This window comes from Myotis lucifugus, unplaced genomic scaffold, assembly GCF_000147115.1.
Source record: "Myotis lucifugus unplaced genomic scaffold, Myoluc2.0 scaffold_372, whole genome shotgun sequence".
In the NCBI taxonomy this organism is placed as follows: Eukaryota; Metazoa; Chordata; class Mammalia; order Chiroptera; family Vespertilionidae; genus Myotis; species Myotis lucifugus.
In genome coordinates, this window is record NW_005871420.1 from 136050 (window position 1) to 157803 (window position 21754).

At 39.7% G+C, this 21754-nt stretch overlaps 1 protein-coding gene across 1 annotated transcript in view; it reads left to right on the forward strand.

The window, feature by feature from the left end:
- BRWD1 (bromodomain and WD repeat domain containing 1) overlaps positions 1–21754 on the forward strand; it is an 88316-nt gene that overhangs the window by 8970 nt on the left and 57592 nt on the right. The window contains exons 6-16 of the mRNA XM_014466949.2: positions 800–900; positions 2245–2315; positions 4047–4147; positions 5877–5917; positions 6699–6797; positions 8508–8658; positions 9483–9617; positions 10675–10803; positions 11006–11231; positions 13258–13440; positions 16888–17071. Coding sequence (XP_014322435.2) covers positions 800–900; positions 2245–2315; positions 4047–4147; positions 5877–5917; positions 6699–6797; positions 8508–8658; positions 9483–9617; positions 10675–10803; positions 11006–11231; positions 13258–13440; positions 16888–17071 — 1421 coding nt within the window. The remainder of the gene's footprint in view (positions 1–799; positions 901–2244; positions 2316–4046; positions 4148–5876; positions 5918–6698; positions 6798–8507; positions 8659–9482; positions 9618–10674; positions 10804–11005; positions 11232–13257; positions 13441–16887; positions 17072–21754) is intronic.

A 21754-nucleotide genomic window follows, 5' to 3' on the forward strand; every position in this document is an offset into this window, starting at 1 on the left:
TTATTTTATAGCAGATGCCACGAGGCGAAGTAAGGGTGTGATCAAGATGTTTACAGCATTCTCGTGGGTTTCAATCCTACTCAACTACATGCACCTGAACTCTATCACTCAGGCACGTGGGGCCACATGTTCAGACCACAGGTTCAAGCTTACAGCTATAGCTGTTGGCTAATTGTGCTGGGAAGGCTCTGCCATCCAAGCTGGGACTTGTACGTGGCCACGAGAGGACTGTGCCCTCTCATTAGTCCGAGGCTTGAACCTGTCCAAACACTGTAGCCGCGCCCCATACTTTAATTTCTCTTTGTAAATGTTTTTTCTGACTCTTCTTGTTTATTAGTTTTGAAAATAATCTTTTACTGAGATCACATGACATTTATAAGTTAATTTGACATAGAATTGACTTTTTTTTTGTTGTTAATCCTCACATGAAGATATTTTTTCCATTGAGTTTTAGAAAGAGTGGAAGGGAGGGAGGGAGAAAGGCAGGGAGAGAGACACATTGATCAGCTGACTCCTGCATGTGCCCAATTTTGTCCCAGGATTGACCCTGCAACCCAGGTACATATCCTTGACCAGGAATTGAACCCTTCAGTGCACAGGCTGCCGCTCTAATCACTTACTAACACCAGCCAGGGCGAGATAGACTTTTACTTTTTTATAGGTTATGCTTTCACTACAATAGTGTCACTTATATTTTTGGATTTCTTATATTTTAGAGAGTCAGTTGATGTTAATTTTGAAAAACTCCAACTTTAGTAGAAGCTCAGGAAATTGAGTTGTATATGTTATTGTTTTTTAGTTTAGCCCAATGGCCAAAGGCTCTCAAAGATACATGGTTTCTACTGGTGCTGACGGGACAGTTTGTTTTTGGCAGTGGGATTTAGAATCTTTGAAATTTAGGTAAGTGACTTTAATTGTTAATAAGTATTCTTTAATGTTGTTATGGTTTAGTCTAATGAAGTTTGGTTATAAAGAGAAGTTACAGATTGTGGTTGGCTTTTTACTTTTTTTTTTGGCTTTTTACTTTTGAACTTAATTTTTATTATATACAGGATATGTGTCACATTGACTACTTACTGTTTACAATTTGCTGTTTAAATAGTTGGATATGTAAGAGAAGCATAGCTATTCTATGTTAGTGGGCACATTTTTGTGAAAGAAAAAAAGAGATAGTATGTGTGTGAAAGATTTTGAAAAGTATTAGAAATGTATAATTAGTTACATAGAAGTTTAGGCAGGGTCATTTAAGAATCAGAAGCCCTGGATTTTGGACCTGTGCTGTCCCAATACAGTACCTACTGGCCACATGTGACTATCAAGCACTTCAGATGTGGCTAGTGTTATTGAGGACCTGAATTATATTAGATTTAAATGTTGATACTTGATTTAGTTATTACAAAATTTGTAGGCATATTTCAAACCACTTGAGTATGTGAATTTAGTTTTTTAGCTGTAAGTTTTAAGAAAACTGAATATAGTATTTGATGAAAATGTTCAAATTGAGGTGTATTATAGGTATTCATTATGCTCTGAAAGATTCAAAGAATAAACGTGAAGAAAAGAATATCTAAAGTTCTCATTAAAATGTTACTGATGTGATATTTCGGATATATTGGGTTAAATGAAATAAAATTGTTTTATCTCCTTTTACTTTAAAAAAATATATATTTTTATTGATTTCAGAGAGGAAGGGAGAGGGAGAAACATCAATGATGAGAGAGAATCATTGATCGAGTGCCTCCTGTATGCCCCCTGCTGGAGATCGAGGCGGCAACCTGGGCATGTGCCTTTGACCATAATCAAACTTGGGACCCTTCATTTGGCAGGCTGATGCTCTATCCACTGAGTTAAAACCAGCTAGGGCTCCTTTTACTTTTAATGTGACTTCTAAAAAATTTAAAGTTACATGTGCGGCTTGCATTCCATTTTTGTTGGCAGTCTATACCCTGGTGGTTTTATGCCCTGCAGCCTTGATAATGGGATCACTTAGAGTCTCTGAGCTGCAGTCACCTCAGTGACAAGGTGGGGTTAGTAGGCCTGCCCTTTCTGTGTAGAGGATCAGTGAAGATGGGGAACGAACAGTCTTCTAAAATCCATCTAGCTATAATAGCATATGTGGAAATACTTGGTATGCTGTGAGGCACTATAGAAATAACATCATAATATTTAAAGTTAGCTTAAAATCAATATTTAAACCATGTTAATGTGTATAACTAATGTATTTTAAAACATCATCTTTTATAGTGCACGTCCCTTGAAGTTTACTGAAAAGCCCAGACCAGGCGTTCAAATGCTTTGTTCTTCTTTTAGTGTTGGTAAGCACTTCTTTCAGTTTAACTTTAGCATTTATTGAATGACCGCTTATTGCTAAAAGCCTTTATCAGAGAGATGGTAAATGACTTATGTTCATTTCTTTAGGTTTAATCCGTGACGTTCATTTCATTAGCCGCCTTCTTGTCTTTCACTCTCCCATTCTGCCTTTTTATGATGAGTAGTAATCAGAGTCAGTGGTAGAAGAGGAAGCTCTAGGAGTGCACATCAGTGGTTCCTGAGTCATGTGCCCCAGGTGTATACCAAAATTGTGATTTTCCTTTAACAGGCTAAATGGTATATTTTTGGTAGTTTAAATTTGTTTTCCACACAACTTGGTGAAATTATTCCCCATTTTCTTTTCTTGCACAGTGAACTCGTGTGCTAACCTTTCTATTTAGGAGAGGTCAAGGATGTTTTCCCTATAAAAGTCTGAAAACTTCAGCAGGTGAACTTTATATTCCACTAGAGGCCTGGTGCACGAATTTGTGCATGGGTCAGGTCCCTCGGCCTGGTGGGCGAACAGTGTGGTTGGCTGTGGAGATCCCACTGACCACCAGAGGGCAGCTCCTGCGTTGAGTGTCTGCCCCCTGGTAGTCAGTGCGCATCATAGTGTTCGGTTGTTTGGTCACTTAGGCTTTCATATATATAGATAGCTAGATTTAGGTATGTAAAGGCTAGAAAGCAGAGCCCCTTTTGCCAAACATTTTTTAGAGCAGCAGCACTTAAGGTCTTTGCCACAACTAATAAAATGGGGCAATAACGAACATTTCCATATTAACTTTTAAAAATTAAAGCCCCATCTGATTTTTCCCCCAGCACCATCAAGTAATTCTTTCACTCCAGCTGGGTTCCCTACAGTTGAACCCAGTTCAGATACTATCTACATAGAGCAGGGATGGGGAGCTTCTGGCCCTTGGGCTGTATAAGGCCCACAAAATCATTTGGTCGGCCTTGCCCAAGGCATTAGGGGTGAGTTAATTAAATGTTTACCACATATAGCAGGCTAATTTTTAAGCTGATAATTTTGTATTGGCCTGTGAATGTGTTATAATATCCATCATAATTATTGACAGAAAAAAGGTGTTCCTCACCTGACCTAGAGAATAGTGAGATGCCATAGGTTATGGGCTCAGTCCTACATGATGCTCCCTTTCCTAATCTCGCTTGTGCTTCTGACCTACTGAGTATTGTCATGAATTCCTCCTTGTAAGCTCTCTGAAGTCTGTCCTTTTGGGTTTTTGTGGAGGCTTTCTTACATAGACATAATTGAATAAATCGTTGACCAGGGTGATTGTTTAAACTCCCTTCTCCCTCCCCAGAGGTTGGACTGAAAGTTCCTATCCTCTAATCACATGGTTGGTTCTCCTGGCAGTCAGCCCTCCCCCTCCTCCTTAGGTGCTTTCTAAAAGTCACTTTGTTAATATAAATTCTGTTGTGGTTGAAATGGGTTTAAGACTATCAAGACACCTTTATCACTTTTGTCACTTAAGAAATTCCAAAGGTTTTAGGAGCTCTGTGTCATAATGGGGACGAAGAGCAAATATATATTTATTATAAACCTAATTTTACAATGTTATATTAATTTTAAAATATCTTTATATAGTGAATTGGAAAATGGATCTGTTGAGGTAAACTTTTGGAATAAGAGATCTTGCTTAATTCAATATAGAACTTTGGTTTGTGCAGATATTTGTTATAAACTGGATTTTTAAACCTTAACATTTTTATTTCAGGTGGTATGTTTTTAGCCACTGGTAGTACTGATCATGTAATCAGAATGTATTTTTTGGGTTTTGAAGCACCTGAAAAAATCGCAGAACTTGAAAGCCACACTGTAAGTATTCATGTTTTAAAATTCTGTAGATTAATTTTAGTAATATTCCTATTAGTATATAGTCAAATATTGCTGACAAATTGATATGAATTTTTAAAATAATTGAATTAATTGGGTTAAGATTTTAACTTAATTGTTGGAGGAATTGTATTTAAATATCCTCACCCGAGGATATTTTTTCCATTGATTTTTAGAGAGAGTGGAAAGGAGGGAAGGAAGGAGGAGGAAGAGAAAAGAGAGGGAGAGAGTAAAGGAGGGAGAGAGAGAAAGATTGATGGGAGAGAACACATTGATTGGTTGCCTCCAGCACACACCCCAACTGGGGCAGGGGAACAAAACTGCAACCGAGGTACATGCCCTTGGCTGGGAATCAAACACGAGACCCTTCAATATGCAGGCTGATGCTCCAACCACTGAGCAACACTGGCCAGGACTAAGTCAGAATCTTAATTATGACAGTTGATTTGAGTATGTTAGGTTCATGAAATCAGAATGTTATGTTATTAATGTACTAGAGGCCTGGTGCACGAAAATTCTTGCACTGGAGGGTGGGGGTCCCTCAGCCCGGCCTGCCCCCTCTCACAGTCCGGGAGCCCTCAGGGGATGCCCTACTGAGACAGTTTAGGCCCCACCCCCATCACCCCAACGCAGCGGGCCGCAGCAGCTGCCTGTCCTTGGCTTTTGCAGCCACCACGGCTGCCTGCCGTTGGCCCTCGCAGCCACTGCGGCTTTGTCCGGAATGATGTTCAGCTGTCTGGTCTAATTAGCATATTATGCTTTTATTATTATAGATAACTCAGTATTCTGGATTATTGGTTTTAGTAGGTTAAGTTTTCTCCTAAATTAAGTTTTGTGAGGTTATTTGATAAACATATTCAAATCACTTTAAAAGAAAAAAAGCCCCAGCTGGGTGGCTTGGTTGGAGTATTTTCCTGTGCACCAAAAGGGTTGCGGGGTTCAATTCCCGATCCCTGGTCTGGGCATGTGTGGGAGGCAACTGATTGCTGTTCTCCTCTTTCTCTCCCTTCCGCTCTCCCTCCCTCTTTTCTTCTCCCTCTACCTGCCTTTAAAAGCAATGATAATAATAAAAAAAAGTCCTTGGGCCATGGCTGGTGTCGCTCACAGTGGATAGAGCATTGGCTCTCTCAGCAAAGGGTCTTGGGTTTGATTCCCAGTCAAGGGCATGTACCAGGGTTGCAGGTTCAATCCGTGGTCCTGGTCAGGGTGCGTGCAGGAGGCAACAAGTTGATGTCTTTCTCTCACATTGATGTTTCTCTCTGTCTCTTTTTCCCTATCTCTCCCTCCCTTTCAACCTTTCTACAAGTCAGTGGAAAAAATACTCTCTAGTGAGGATTAAAAAACAAAAATCCTTGGAGAGGATTAAAAAATTTTTTTTTGCATATAAGCATAAAACAAATCATATTCAGCCTTGTTTTCAGGTGCTTAAACCTTTATATTTTGACTTTATACAGATGTCAATTTTTATGCAGATATTTTACTGCATGTGTCTGTCTTTGAGACAAGAGGGTCTTAGTAGTCCTGTTAGATTCATAGAGAGTGTTTGTACTTAAATGTATAATTCATGTTTGAATGTTAGGCTAAGCAGCACAAGTGCGAATCTCTTGCTTTAAACCAAATGTGCTTCTAGCTCTAAAACCGTTTTGTTCTTTTTGTTTGATTATAAACTATGCTGATGATGACATGTGTTTATTTTTTTGCCCTGATTTAGGATAAAGTTGATAGTATCCAATTTTGTAACAATGGTGATCGGTAAGTGTGTTTTTATTTGTGGGTATGTTTTTAGGCATATATACTGTGCTACATATTAGTATAGCTAATGTGTCCTGCATTCACAATTCTAAGCCTATGTTTGCCAACCCCTGTATGAATGAAAAGTGTCTGGGGCAGTGGGAGACACATGAAATATAAGTTTTAAAATTGTAGTTTCTGCTCTCTCCTGTGACCAAATGTAGGTCTCCTTTTGCTTACATCAGCTAAATTTTTGATTTACAGAAAAATTAGGTGAAATTCCTTGTTTGAGTAGTTAAATCTTTTCTCATCAATGACTGTGCTATATCCTGCAATGAAATGATCACTGGAATTATATATATTTTTTGTAATTCCCAATGTTTCTCAAGTGCCTTTCCTAACCTGCAGTTTTTAACACGTGTTAAAAGATTATTTTTACACAGTTGCCAGCATGAATGAATTTGAGTTTAGAGTTAGGATGCTTAGAATGGAGCTTTTGCTCCTACTAATTTTCCCACGTGGCCTTTATTCTTCCTATTTCCCCCCTTCAGGTGTTATTGTCTTCTCAAAACTCAGTTTATTTGACAAGCTATTGATTGAGTTTGAATTGTGCTTTACTTCATAGAGCCAGACAAATCCTAGAAATCAAGATTTTTTTTCCATTTAGCTTTGTCTTCTAATTAACACCTATAGATTTATCTGTAGTCAAGATAGCTATGTTAAAATTTATTTTTGCTTTGATTTTAACTGTAGCTGTTGGTGGCATGTATATGAGTATGAGGTCTCTTATGTATATCTTAAGGTTTTTAAGTGGTAGCAGAGATGGAACAGCACGGATTTGGAGATTTGAACAGTTAGAGTGGAGAAGCATTTTATTGGATATGGCTACTAGAATCTCGGGGTAAGTTGAGATGGTTTGTTGTAAATAAGTACATCATAAGTACTTGGTCTCTCCCTGGTTTGGTTTGTTGATTGCTTTGTTCAGGGGACTGGGGACACCTCCTGTTCTGAAGAGCTATAGTTGAAGTGAACGGCTACCTCCTGCATGTCTGATATACTTAAATCTCATGTAGCCAAAAGAATGTGTTCTTAACATTTATGTAAGAAAGAACAACATATTTTTTCTACTGTTTCTCAAAGCATTGACTTTCTCTTAGGTATTGCATTTAAAACCACCTATAATTTTTAAAAAATGTAAAAATATATTTTTATTGATTTTAGAGAGGGAGAGGATAGAAACATCAGTGATGAGAATCATTTATTGGGTGCCTCCTGCACGCCCTCTACTGGGGCTTGAGCTCACAACCCGGGCATGTGCCCTAACTGGGATTCAAACCGTGACCTCCTGGTTCATAGGTTGACACTCAGCCACACTAGCTGGGCCACCTGTAATTTTTTTTTTTAAATTTCTTTATTGGTTAAGGTATTACAAATGTGTCCTCATTTCCCATTAACCCCCATAGAAATATCTCAGGTGTGCCCTGGCTGGGTAGCTCAGTTGGTTAGAGCATCATCGCTATATGCCAAGGTTGCAGGTTTGATCCCCTGTCTGGGCATATACAAGAATCAATCAATGAATGCATAAATAAGCAGAACAAGAAAATCCATCTTCCTTCTTCTCTCTTTCTCTCCCTCTCTCTCCTCCCCCCCCTCCCTCCCTCTCCATTCTTCTCTCTCTCTCGCCTTCCCTCCCACTTCCTTTCTCTAAAACTTTTTCTGCCAAGGGCCATTTGGATATTTATAGCATCATTCTCAGGTCATACAAAATTATCAACTTAAAAATTAGTCTGTTATATTTGGTCAAACATTTAATTAACCTACCCCTAATACCTTGGCAGGGCCAGACCAAATAATTTCTGTGGCCCATAGGTGGATGTTCCCCATCCCTGCTTTAAAATCAATGGGAAAAAACCAAAACAACTCAGGCGTATCAGATACACAAATTTTACTTTTCTGTAGATAGGATTTTTGGAATTAAAAAAAAATCACTATAGTAGGGGGTGGGTGGATGGAGACAATGTAGTCAGTTTTTCTGACTATATTTTACAGAGAAACTTTGTATATCACTTTCATAAAGGCTGTAGTGCATTGCAGACATATGTATCAAAGACTGTTCTTACCATGGGGTCCATAGGAACAGTTTATAGGGAACTATCCAGAGATTAGTACAGTCTTGTTTACAATTCAGCAAATTGTCAGGCACTTTTCTAGATACTGGATATGAAGATGAATCACCTTCTTGCTGTCTTCCTAAAACTTCTTGTCATCTCTGAGAAACAGTTGAAAGTATTACTGCTAGTGCTTGAGTTCAGGAGAAAAGAAAAATAGAAAAGGTAGAGAGCAGAAAAAGCTTTGCTCTTATGCATAGCAGTAGTGCCCGAAAATCTGCCTTCATTCAGTCTCTGAACTGCTTCTGAATCATCCCCTCTTCCTTTGGGTTTTGCCCTAATCTGTTTGTAGATAATCTGTTAAGGGTTACATCTGTTGGACCCTCTATAGAGTTGGTAAGGGAAGGACGTGAACTTTATTTTTGTACAGATAAAGAATTGTATACACACTGTATATAGTCTACCATCCAAGTGAATTTACACATTGTGTATTTTTTCCTTAGGGACTTAACCTCTGAAGAGGAAAGGTTTATGAAACCCAAAGTAACAATGATAGCTTGGAATCAGAATGATAGCATTGTTGTCACAGCTGTGAATGATCATGTCCTCAAAGTGTGGAATTCTTATACTGGACAACTGCTTCATAACTTGTTGGTAGGTAGTTCTTATCCTATATAATAAAAGGGTAATATGCAAATAGACCGAACAGCAGAACAATGGAACAATCAAAGCGTAATATGCTAATGATATGCTAAGGCTGCTCTACTGCTCACTATGACGTGCACTGACCACTAGGGGGCAGATGCTCCGACCAGTAGGTTAGCTTGCTGCTGGGGTCCGGAAGATAGGGACTGAGCGAGATGGGCTGGACACGCCCTGCAGCCCTCCCTCGGTCCCTCCCTGGCCCAATCGTGCACCGGTGGGGTCCCTCAGCCTGGCCTTGGCCCTCTCGCAATTCGGGACCCCTCGGGGGATGTCGGAGAACCAGTTTCAGCCCAATCCCGCAGGCCACTCCCCTTGGGAGGGCGCCAGCCACAGGGCTCATGGCTGGCGAGTGCTGCGAGCCTCTCCTGATCGGGACTGATTGGGTGTGAACCCGAGTGGGGCCAGGATGAGCGGGAGCAGCAGGTAGGAGCTGCAGGTGGCGTTGGACTGCGGGTTTTGCCTGATCCCTGCAGACCATCCAGAGGGACCCCACCCGTGCATGAATTCATGCACTGGGCCTCTAGTTCAATATAACAAATCATGATGTTTTGAACTATAATTTTATTTTTAAAGCTATGGAATTAATATATTAATACACAGGTTTCTTTGATTTATATTACCAAATAAATAGAAATTTGTATATATACTGATATAAATTACTGTAATTAATAACATTTTTTAAAGCCCTTATATACTGACAAATGGATTTTTAATTAGAAACTTATAACTTGCAACCCCCTCCCCCTTTAACTGTATGACTTTGTTGACTACAGGGACATGCTGATGAAGTGTTTGTTTTGGAGACACATCCTTTCGATTCCAGAATTATGTTATCTGCAGGACACGATGGCAGCATATTTATATGGGATGTTACAAAAGGCACCAAGATGAAACATTATTTTAATATGGTAAGTGAAGTCCAGGGTGTCTTCATGCATGCTTGCATTTGTTTCCAGTACTTAGATTGTAAAGTTCAGCCAGAAACAGATCTGCATGTTTTGGCAGTTTATATTTCTAAAAATCAGGGTATTTAAAACCTCATAAATATCTGACAGCCATACATACATACATACATACATGAAATTCTCTGTATAACTGTTTCACACAAGGGAAAGATTTTCAAAAGTTATCTATTTAACTTTGTGTGTATAGGTGAATGTGTCTCTGTGTTTAAATTGGCAAAATTATGGTAATTATACACAACTTGCATTACAAATTTTGCATGGCAGTCAGTCATATTAGTAGAAAGTTTAAACTCCAGTAAAGTATTGATTTTAGTTAATGAATATCACACTTTAACAATCTTTCATTATTTACCTTATAGATTATTAGTCAATAGCCTCTTGTTACAAGTTAAAAGTTTATGAAGGTGCTTTGTCATTCACATAGCAGAAATAAAACCTTCACTTTGGATTGGTTTTTGATCCTTTATTCAGTCATTTTGAGAACTAATTCTTAGAACATCTTTTAAGATTTCTTTCAGGCTAGTGGTATCCAAAGTGAATTTTAGCCTTGAGCTGGTGGCTCAGTTGGTTGGAGCATTGTCCCGTACACCAAAAGGTGGCAGATCAATTCCTAGTCAGGGCACATACCCAAGTTTAGGGTTGGATCCCTGGTTGGGACACTTGCGGGAGGCAACCAGTTGATGTTCTCGCATCTGTTTCTCTCTCTTTTCCTCCCTCGCTCCCTCTCTTCCCCCCGCCCCTTCCCCCTTCCTTCCTCTCTCTAAAATAAATTTTTTTAAAAAAGTTAATTTATTTCCTGAAAATAAAAATTGACATGCTGAATGAAAAATTTGTCTTAAAATATTTTTTGTAGAAGTGATATATCATAGCAAGCTATCAACTCAAAAACAGTTAATACAGCAAAAGCACTTGCATAAACTTGGTCATAACTTTGTTTGTTAGCATGGGCCAAACTTTTATTCAACTAATGAATGAGGCTTTTTTCCTCTGTGTTTCTTAGATTGAAGGACAAGGGCATGGAGCTGTGTTTGACTGTAAGTTTTCACAGGATGGACAGCATTTTGCCTGTACAGACTCTCATGGGCACCTTCTGATATTTGGTTTTGGATGCAGCAAGCCATATGAAAAGGTCATTTTAAGTATTTTCTTACAGCATGCAAATTAAGTAGTTCTGAAGGATATTTTGAAAATAGGGTGTTAATTTCATTGTTTTTTTCTGATTATAATTAACTGCTTAGTATTTGTTTTCTTCTAACATGTATAAATTTCAAAATGTCAGTCTGTAAACTTACTTTTTCTACTTTTTTTTTGTTTAAACTTCCCTTTTCTAGATTCCTGAACAGATGTTCTTCCATACTGACTATCGACCATTGATTAGAGATTCTAATAATTATGTCTTAGATGAGCAAACTCAGCAGGCTCCTCACCTTATGCCTCCACCATTCTTGGTAGATGTAGATGGAAATCCTCATCCAACTAAGTATCAGAGATTAGTACCAGGCCGAGAAAATTCTGCAGATGAACATTTGGTTCCACAGCTAGGCTATGTGGCAACAAGTAAGTGCAAAGCCCTCTTTAATGTAATGTTTATCATTTGTCTCTAGAGATATATTATTGTTCTGGATCTCATGTTCATTTACCCAGAAATACTTTAATATGTATTTTCTAAGAACAAAGATATTCTCTTGTGTAATCATAAACAATAATCAAAATCAACTTTTGTCTGTTACTTTAATGCCCGTTACAGCTTTTTTTGTTCTCTGATGTAGATTTCAATTTGGGGACTTCACATTAAATGTAGTTGTTATTGATTAAGTTCTGGTTGTGTATTTATTATTATTATTATTTTTGGTTAATCCTCACCTGAGGATATTTTTCCATTGATCTTTTAGAGAGAGTGGAGGAGAGAGGGAAAGACAGATAGAAACATCGATGTGAGAGAAACACATCGATTGGTTGCCTACTGCACATGCCGCGACCAGGGCCAGGGCTGGGGAGGAGCCTGCAACAGAGGTACGTGCCCTTGACCAGAATTGAACCCGGAACCCTTTGGTCCATAGGTCGATGCTCTGTCCACTGAGCCAAACCGGCCAGGGCCTGGTTATATATTTTTGACAGAATACAATATAAACAATGTCGTAGCCTTCCTGGAGCATCCTATCAGGATGCTTATTATTGTGTTTTGCCCATTGGAGTGTCTTTGCACACTCAGTTAAGGTGGTAACTGCCAGGTTTTGCCACTATAAAGTTATTTTTCTCTGTAATTAATATGAATCTTATGGTGGGGGCTATGTAAGGAATTGTTTGCTCCAAAATATTAATGTTTGGATAAATTTCCAATCCCCCACAACCATCTAATACTTTTTATTTATTAACACTGACTCTGAACCTATTAAATATCTCTGAAAATGTATTATTTTTTATTGTTAATCCTCACTGAGGATATTTTTTCCATTGATTTTTCAGAGAGAGTGAAAGAGGGAGAGGAATGGAGGGAGGGTGGGAGAGAGAGAAAAGGGAGGGGAGAGAGTAACATCGATATGAGAGAGACACATTGATTGGTTGCCTTCCCCACAGGCCTGCACTGGGGCCAGGGAACAAACCTGCAACCCAGGTACGTGCTCTTGACCAGGAATCGAACATGAGACCCTTCAGTGCACAGGCTGACAATCCACCACTGAGCCACACTGGCCAGGGCTGAAATGTATTATTTGAAAAATAAAGAAGCAAAGACACGTTTAAAAAAAATCTGATTTTGTACTTGAAGTAAGAATTATGGATACTGGCTATGCTGAAAGCATATCTGAAGAGAAAAACTTAAGCGTAGTTGGAGAGGCATGTGTAGCTATCTCCCTTAACTGCATGTGCGCTCTCAGGACACTTGGGACAGGGCGAGAGCTAGAGTTGTAGTAGTTTATTGAAGGTCAAAAAGGTGCTATTCCTCCTTTTTGATATTTTAAAACAGTAGAGAAGAAATGCCACTGATTTCTCTACATCAGAAGCCACACATTGTTGCTCTTTTCTAGTGAGAGATGTTGTGCAAAAGGATTTTAATGATACATCCTGTATAAATGAGGGGTGTTAGTGTGAACTAGCAAAATGAAGCTTTTACTGAAATGTGTTTCCAGGTGCTCACTTGCTGGGAATTCAAAGGCTCTGCTGAGGTTTTTGTGGCACTTATACTCTCTAAAGAAAGATCTTGTGGGTTTGAATCTTTTTTTGACTTAATTATGAATATATCTTTACTTTTTAAAAATGAATTCTGACAATTGCTAATGTAATTTTTTAAAAATATACTTTTGATTGATTTCAGAGAGGAAGGGAGAGGGAAAGAGATAAAACATCAGTGATGAGAGAGAACCATTGATTGACTGCCTCCTGCATACCCCCCACTGGGGACCGAGCCCACAACCTGGGCATGTGCCTTTGACCGGAATCGAACCCGGGACCCTTCAGTCCACAGGCCGATGCTCTATCCACTGAGCCAAACCGGCCAGGGCGCTAATGTAATTTTAATTGTAGCCTACTGAACGTTCCCCCCATTTGTATAAATTATGATTTTGTTGACTAATTGAATTTGCAGGTGATGGAGAGGTAATCGAACAAATTATAAGCCTACAGACTAATGATGGTGAAGGAAGCCCAGAGCCCAGTGTTCTTGATGGAATGATAAGACAGTTGCAACAGCAGCAAGATGAGAGAATGGGAGCTGGTCAGGATAATATTCCAAATGTACTTCCAAATGGGGAAGAAACACCACGAAGAGGTAATAAATACATGAGATATATTTTGCCTTAATATGTCCGATTGAAAGTGAAGCATAAATGAAGTCATTGTCAGGTACATGTTATGTGAAAAACTTGAAGTTAGCATGGTATTTTTACAATTTAAGTATTAATCTGGAGGTAGCTTTATTAGAAAGTTGATTTGCTAACAAAACCTTTTTTTTAACAATGTTTCTACTTGTCTGTTGGAGAATTTGCTCCTTTTTTTCTTATGTAGACTCTTATAATTTTAATTAATAAATGTATTTTAATCCTCACCCGAGGATATGTTTGTTGTTTTAAAAATTGATTTGATAGATTTGAGAGAGAGAGAGGGGAACATTGATGTGTGAGAGAGAAACATTGATCAGTTGCCTCACACACGTGCCCTAACCGGGAATTGAACCCGAAATCTGGGCTTGTGCCCTGACCAGGAATTGAACCTACAACCTTTAGGTGTTATGGGTGATTCTCCGGCCAACTGAACCACTCATCCAGGGCTAATTTTTATTTTGTAATGGCAAAATAATTAATTTCACAGAAATCTACTTTGAACAAATTAATTTATAGCTAGTAAAGGAATTTATTCTTTTGTTTGTAGAAGGAAACTTTAAATATATTTGCCAAGTGTACTTTATTTCTTATCTCTTTATTATTCAGTGCTGTCCTCAGTGCTGAACTACATGATATAAAAATCAGGCTACCCCAAAGACAGTCACAGCGCACAGGGTAATCTTGGGTGAAAGATGGCATTGGGATATGCAGATTCTACTAGGATCAATTTATATTTTGTCTTTACCATGTTTGTAGTTTTTGGACCAATGGATGTGTTTTGTTTTTTTGGGGGAGGGGAGTTGGGGGATCTGTTTCTCGTTTACAGCCGTGTATCTGACATAGGTCCAAGGTGTTATCTCCCATGTGGACATTACACCCAAGCCCTTAGATTACTGATTTGCACAACTTGTCAGGCTGCCACAGTTTCAACTCATGATCTTCATTTAGTGTCCTCTTTGTTTCTAGCCCAAGGTGATTTGCAAATTCCATGATTTATTTAAAACTTTTGGGGATGTCATGCTATTCGTGGACTAGGACTGTAATAAATACTTATATGAGGAATTAAGGTTTATTCTCTGAAATTTATAGCGTAAGGCTTTATATCTTCCAGTGTTTTATTTTGAAAAATTAATCCTGTAGTAAAGTTTCAGGCATACTACTATGAATACCCATATATCTTTCACCTAGCTTTTTTTTTTTTTGTAATCCTCACCTGAAGATATTTTCCCATTGATTTTTAGAGAGAGGGAGAGACAGAAATATCGATGTGAGAGAAAACACACTGATTGGTTGCCTCCTGCAGGAGCCCTGACCAGGGCCTGGGCCGGGGAGGAGCCTGCAACGGAGGTACATGCCCTTGACCGGAATTGAATCCGGGACCCTTTGGTCCGCAGGCCTAGGCTCTGTCCATTGAGCAAAACTGGCTAGGGCTCTCACCTAGATTTTATCATTTTGCTACATTCACTTTATCTCTTTTTGTGTACATTCACAATTAGTGCCTATCTCTTTCTCTCTCATGTATTTTCAAAACTGCTTTAGAGTAAGTTGGAGAAATTGTGACACTTTATCGTTTAATGTTTCTTCTTATATATTCCAAGAACAGGAATATTTGTTTATATAATCATTATACAATGACCACAGTCAACAAACTTTGTTGATCACAATACTACTATCTAATGTACAGTCTTTTTAAATAAGTATATTTTGATTTCAGAGAGGAAGGGAGTGAGAGATAGAAACATCAATGATGAGAATCACTTAATTCTTATGTCTCTTAATATGGAACAGATTCCTCATGGCACTACTTTAGTTCAGGCCTGTTTTGTAGAATTGCACTCAGTTTGAATTTGTCTGACTATCATATGATTGGATTCAGGAAACATTTTAGGCTGGAATACTATATGGGTGGTGTTATGTTCTTCTTAGTGCATCAGAGCAAGAGGCACAGATACATGTGTGTTCTTCTGCATCTTTTTTCCTTAACAGTGTATTCTAGAAATCACTCCATATCCATGCACAGAACTCTTCATTTTTTTATAGCTTCATGTGTTCCATTGTGTGGAATAACCGGTCTTTTTTTTTCTTTTAATATATTTTATTGATTTTTTACAGAGAGGAAGGGAGAGGGATAGAGAGTTAGAAACATCCATGAGAGAGAAACATCGATCAGCTGCCTCTTGCACGCCCCCTACTGGGGATGTTCCCGCAACCAAGGTACATGCCCTTGACCAGAATCGAACCTGGGACTCTTCAGTCTGCAGCCATCGCTCTATCCACTGTGCCATACCGGTTAGGGCGAATAACCAGTCTTTGTGATTAATCATTTTATGGCCATTTAAGTTATTTCTCATTCTTGCAATTACAAGTATTGTGATAGAGACTTGTGCCAGTGTTTTGTTCAGATTGTTGGAGAGCTAATACTATGACTTGGGCAGTTAATTTAGAGTTTATTTTTACTTTTCAATTCAAAAAATGTTTAAGCATCAGTACATTTTAATATAAATATTTAATTCCATTTTTAGTGGATGAACCAATTTCTTGCAAAGTGGTTCATTTCATAGGTAAACAGAATGCTGTGTGTAGGAGAATGCAGAAGTTGTGCTTACTCATGTGGATTTTACCCTAGGCCAGAAGAGCAGGTGTAGCTGGAATAGAATTTGTAGCCTCCCTCAGGAAAGGCATAGCCCCCAGTTTCTCTGTTGCATTAGTAGGAGGAACCTCTTCACTCTGTTTTAAGAAAACCAGCACTTTGCCTGGGACTCCCTCCTCCCTCAGACAGGTCTCCATCCTCTGTGACTTCCAGCTCGTGGAAGCTTGTCTTGCCTCCTGTGCCCAGCTGATCAGCTCTGCACAGGCTCAGAGCTCACTGTTATCTGTATTGCCCTGTGACCACTCACACAGCTCCAATTCAAGTGCTGACAGCATTTTCCCACTTTGCAGATTTGTGAATTTTTAACACCCACTCTGGCAGCTGCTTACCTGAATGGCTCAGATTGTCTTTGAGGTTGCAGTTAATGTTGTTAGAGCTCTTGTTACAAAGCCACTGCAGTTTGAGGAGTCTGTCTTCAATGCTTATTTTCCCAAAAAGATGTGTTTTTAGTGTGTGGTTTTGAAGAAGAAAAGGTTTTTAGGAATGCAAATATAATGTTATAATAGAAATGCCTGTACATTAAAAAATTGCAGAAAGTCTAGTAAAAGTGGAAATTGAGATTGATAGTTAATGTTTGTTCTATAGTCTACATTTTGATCTCAGTCATACGAGGATTCTTTTTTCCAGAGTTTTCTTTAGTAGATCTTTATTTTTGGTTTCTACCTCAGAAGGAATGCTTATTATGTGTTAAATGCATATAGATTGAACTTTGTTCTGGAATCATTTCTTGACAATTTTCCCCTAGGTTTTAGAAGACTAAGCTTAGACATCCAGTCCCCTCCAAATATTGGTCTGCGTCGTAGTGGACAAGTTGAAGGTGTTCGCCAGATGCATCAGAATGCTCCCCGTAGTCAGATTGCTACAGAGCGGGACCTGCAGGCGTGGAAACGGAGAGTGGTTGTACCAGAGGTACCACTAGGCATATTTAGGTTTGTTTTAGGATATCTATTAATACTGTTTTTATCTATGAAAATATATCTATGTGGTTATTTGCATATCTTAATCCATTAGTGATGCAAATAATCATATAAATATATTTTAGTAATGGGTTGGAGTCTATTTTAGTTGTGGTAAGAAAATGTCAGACTTGTTCTCTCTTTACTATGGTAAATTGTTTTTATAGCCAGTCTTATTTCATCTACACAAATACCCACTTTCTTTTCTTCAGCATTATTTTGAAATCTTAAAACATCATTTTGTTGAAAGCATGTAGTATGTATTTCTAAACGATAAGAAATTGTCTTAAAATATAGCTATATGCCAGTGATGGCGAACCTATGACATGCGTGTCATAGGTGACACCCGAACTCATTTTTTTGGTTGATTTTTCTTTGCTAAATGGCATTTAAATATATAAAATAAATATCAAAAATATACATCTTTGTTTTACTATGGTTGCAAATATCAAAAAATTTTTATATGTGACATGGCACCAGAGTTAAGTTAGGGTTTTTCAAAATGCTGACATGCCGAGCTCAAAAGGTTTGCCATCACTGCTATATGCCATCATTATCTTAAAAACAACGAACAGTTCTTCAGTAGAAGTAAATAGTCAGTATTTAAATTTTAATTGTCTCAGATATCATAAATGTTTTTAGTTCTTTTGTAAGACTTATTTCCTTAGTGGTAATAATTTTGTCAGGAGGTTCACAATGCTCACGCGCACACACACATTTGTGATGTTAGCAGGCATTTATGCTAACTGCTTAGATTCATTAAATCATTAGGGCTTATAAAATAGTGATAATTCAACTCTACGAAGTCTTCATTTATTCCTTTGGATAACTTCTAAGAAAGAATTTTCTCAAATCTAACATTTGGTTATCCAGTAGTAAAGTTTGTATATAAAAGACAGAATAGATGCTCGATTACTTGTCTTCAAAATAAAGATTTATTCCCTGTTATCTTCCAGTAATGACCCAATGTGTGTGTGTGTCACTGTGTTAATCAAGCTGCTGTGATTCAGCTTATTTCTAAATCCCTTATTGCTATTTAAATTGTCCTGTCTTTGACCAGAGGGGCCTCTTCAATTTGGCTCCTGAGTCCTTTTGAAATGATTGTAGTAGACTTTCATTGTGTCCTTGCTGTTAGGCATGGCAAAGTGTTATAGGTTTATCTTGTGAATTTCTTGAGCTAGACCTGGGCTTAGTTTTTTCTCTTATGCAGCTCCATTTTCTTTTTGTGGGAAGTGATATTTCATAGTTAGATTCTGGGCAGTAAGGTCTTCCTTGCTACTGAGTTTTTGAAATGGAGGCAGCAAATACTGTTCTCATTAGTATCTAAAATCTTTCAGTATTTTGTCATGTTTGTGTCTCCAAATAACAAATATCTTGAAGATAATTTTGCAAAAGTGTTTCCTTCATGTGTTTAGCAAGAAGCATTTCAGTGATTGGTGGAATAATATTGGATACTACTTATAATTATACAGTGAACTTGAGAATATTTAAAGTATACAATAGAGTAGTGAAAAGCAAAATCTGGAATTGGCATGAGAAATACAGAAAATCACCATCGTGTATGTAGAATGTTATAATTAAGCCTTAAAGTTGTGTCTGAGTTGTATGATCATCTGACCTGAAAGTGTCATTTTGGGATATTTTTCGTTGTCAAAACCAAGGGAAGCAAGGGTATCAGGAGTGAAAAGACCTGCAGAACATTAAACAAGCATTTGTTCTCAACATAAGGAAGACTGGAAATAGCTTAAGCTGGAATACATGGTTCTAGTTAATCAGGATCTCAGGTTCCTCTGTTTCTTATCTCCATCTCAGAGTATGGGTAATTAAGCCTTAAAGTTGTGTCTGAGTTATATTTTATTGATTTTTTACAGAGAGGAAGGGAGAGAGATAGAGAGTTAGAAACATCGATGAGAGAGAAACAGGAGTGAAAAGACCTGCAGAACATTAAACAAGCATTTGTTCTCAACATAAGGAAGACTGGAAATAGCTTAAGCTAGAATACATGGTTCTAGTTAATCAGGATCTCAGGTTCCTCTGTTTCTTATCTCCATCTCAGAGTATGGGTTTTAATCTTAAGGTCAACTCAAAGTCCAAGAGAGCTGGTCTTTATATTCTGGCCATCCCATATCTGCCTCTGTGATGGAGGCTGAGATTTAGGCCAGAAGGAGGAAGAGAGGCAGACGGTAAAATGGACATTCCTGTATGTCAATAAGCAGCCTTAATGACTCCACATGACATGTCTGCTTATAATTCATTGACCAGAATGTCATCATATGGCCATACTAAGCTACAGAAGAGACTAGGTAATAGTTTTCATTTAGAGCAACAAAGAGTCTAGGTAAAAGTTGAGATTCTGTTTCTAAGGAAGAAAGGGGAATGGATTTTGAGAGTCAGTTAGCTGTCTGCCACAAAATAATTTTTTCAAAGAAGAGTGTTGCTCTTTCTAGGACTGTATTCTACCATACACATGAGAGTTTGTGAAGGAGATGCTGAGTGATAGAATAGTGGTCAGTGCCCTTGACAACAATCCTTATAGTGGAAAGCAGTGGCAAATGTTACATAATATTAGAGTGTCATTTGGTAAGGATCAAGAGAAAAATTTGGTTTTTGCCTATAAAAGTAGTATATATCTACTGTGTAAAATTTAGATCAGTGGTTCCCAACATGGGTCACATGCCCCACAGGGGGGTAATTCAAGAATGAGTTATTAACAGTGAATTTTTTGCATTTCTTATGGTCCTAGGGGCCGCATATCTCTATATATAAAAGCCTAAGTGTCCTGACTGGTTTGGCTCAGTGGATAGAGTGTTGGCCTGCGGACTGAAGGGTCCCAGGTTCAATTCCAGTCAAGGGCATGTACCTTGGTTGCAGGCACATCCCCAGTAGGGGTTGTGCAGGAGGCAGCCGATCCATGTTTCTCTCTCATTGATGTTTCTAACTCTCTATCCCTCTCCCTTCCTCTCTGTAAAAAATGAATAAAATATATTAAAAAAAAAAAAAGCCTAAGTGACCGTTAGGACTAGTCGACCGGTCGCTATGACACACACTGACTACCAGGGGGCAGACGCTCAATGCAGGCGCTTTCCCCTGGTGGTCAGTGCACTCCCACAGCCAATCTTCTGCGGTCCCTCCCCCTGGCTGGCCGGCCCCAATCGGCCCCAACTGGGACTGGGCGAGATGGTCCTGATTGGCCCCAATCGCTGGCCAGGCCGAGGGACCCCCACCCATGCATGAATTTGTGCACTGGGCCTCTAGTACAGTATATAACTATATATTGTGACATATTTATGCATTTCAGTTATATGTTTTGAAACTTTATTTGCTATTTTTTCATATCACTTCATATTATTATTTTTTTAATAATTTCTTAGTGATTTCTTCCTCAGTACTTCAACTGTCCTTTCGTTCTTTTATTTTTCTCTTTCATGGATGCTATGTTCTTTGGAAGCTTGTTTAGACCAAGTTAATGGCCTTTTAGGCTTCTCCACGTGAATAGGAGTTCACTTTTTGAATAATAAGAATTATGTGTCACAGGGAGGGCATCAGGATTTCAGAGGTACTTAGGTGGGGCATGGCCAAAAAAAGGTTGGGAACCACTGATTAAGATCTCTACACTAATAACAGACAATATGTAAATTGACCATACCTCCATGACACCCCACAGCCAATCAGGAGAGAACATGCAAATTAACAGGACAAAGATGGCGGCGACCACGGAGCCAGCCAGAGCAGGTGGGAGGCTTGGGTCGCCCCTGGTGATGGAGAAAGCCAAGCTTCCAGCCTGCCTGGGCCGGCCGCTGAAGGAGGGGCCTGTGGGCAGCAGCCACGGAGCAGGCCAGAGCGAGCGGGAGGCTTGGGTCGCCTGGGCCGGCTGCCGAGGGAGGGGCCTGAAGATGGCCCTCAGCCCATAACCCAGGCTGGCCACGCCCCCATGGGGTGAGGGTCCCCTGCTGGGGGGCGTGGCCAGCCTACAAACAGCCATCAGCCCCTCACACAGGCTGGCCACACCGCCCCAGCATGGACCCCCACCCTGAAGGGTGTGGCTGGCCTGCAAACCACCACAGGCCCCTTGCCCAGGCCGCTCCACCCCCCAAGGGAACCCCCACCCTGATCTGGGACACCCTTCAGGGCAAACCAGCCGGCCCCCACCTGTGCACCAGGCCTGTATCCTATATAATAAAAGGCAAATTGTCCCCTCGACCGGGAGTTCTATTGGGAGTTCGACCAGGGGGCGGGGCCGGCCAGCCAACTGCCCATGGCCGCTCCCTCCGGCCAGCCCGGCCTGATTGGCCCTGGCCACCCAGAGCCCACCCGTGCACGAATTCGTGCACCAGACCTCTAGTCTATACTAATAAAAGAAGGGTAATATGCTAATTAGACCGGGAGACCTTCCAGGAGACCTTCCGGACATTCTTCTGGACAAAGCCATGGTGCGGGGCCGAGGTAGAGGCGGTTAGGGGCCAAGAGGGGAGGGCAGTTGTGGGTGATCAGGCCAGGATGGGACGGCAGTTGTGGGTTATCAGGCTGGTGGGGGGGGGCAGTTGGGGCGAGCAGCCGGCCAGGGGGGGCAGTTGGGGGTGATCAGGCTGGTAGCAGGGAGGCAGTTGGGGAGAGCAGGCCGGCTTGGGGGGCAGTTTGGGGCAAGCAGGCCCGCAG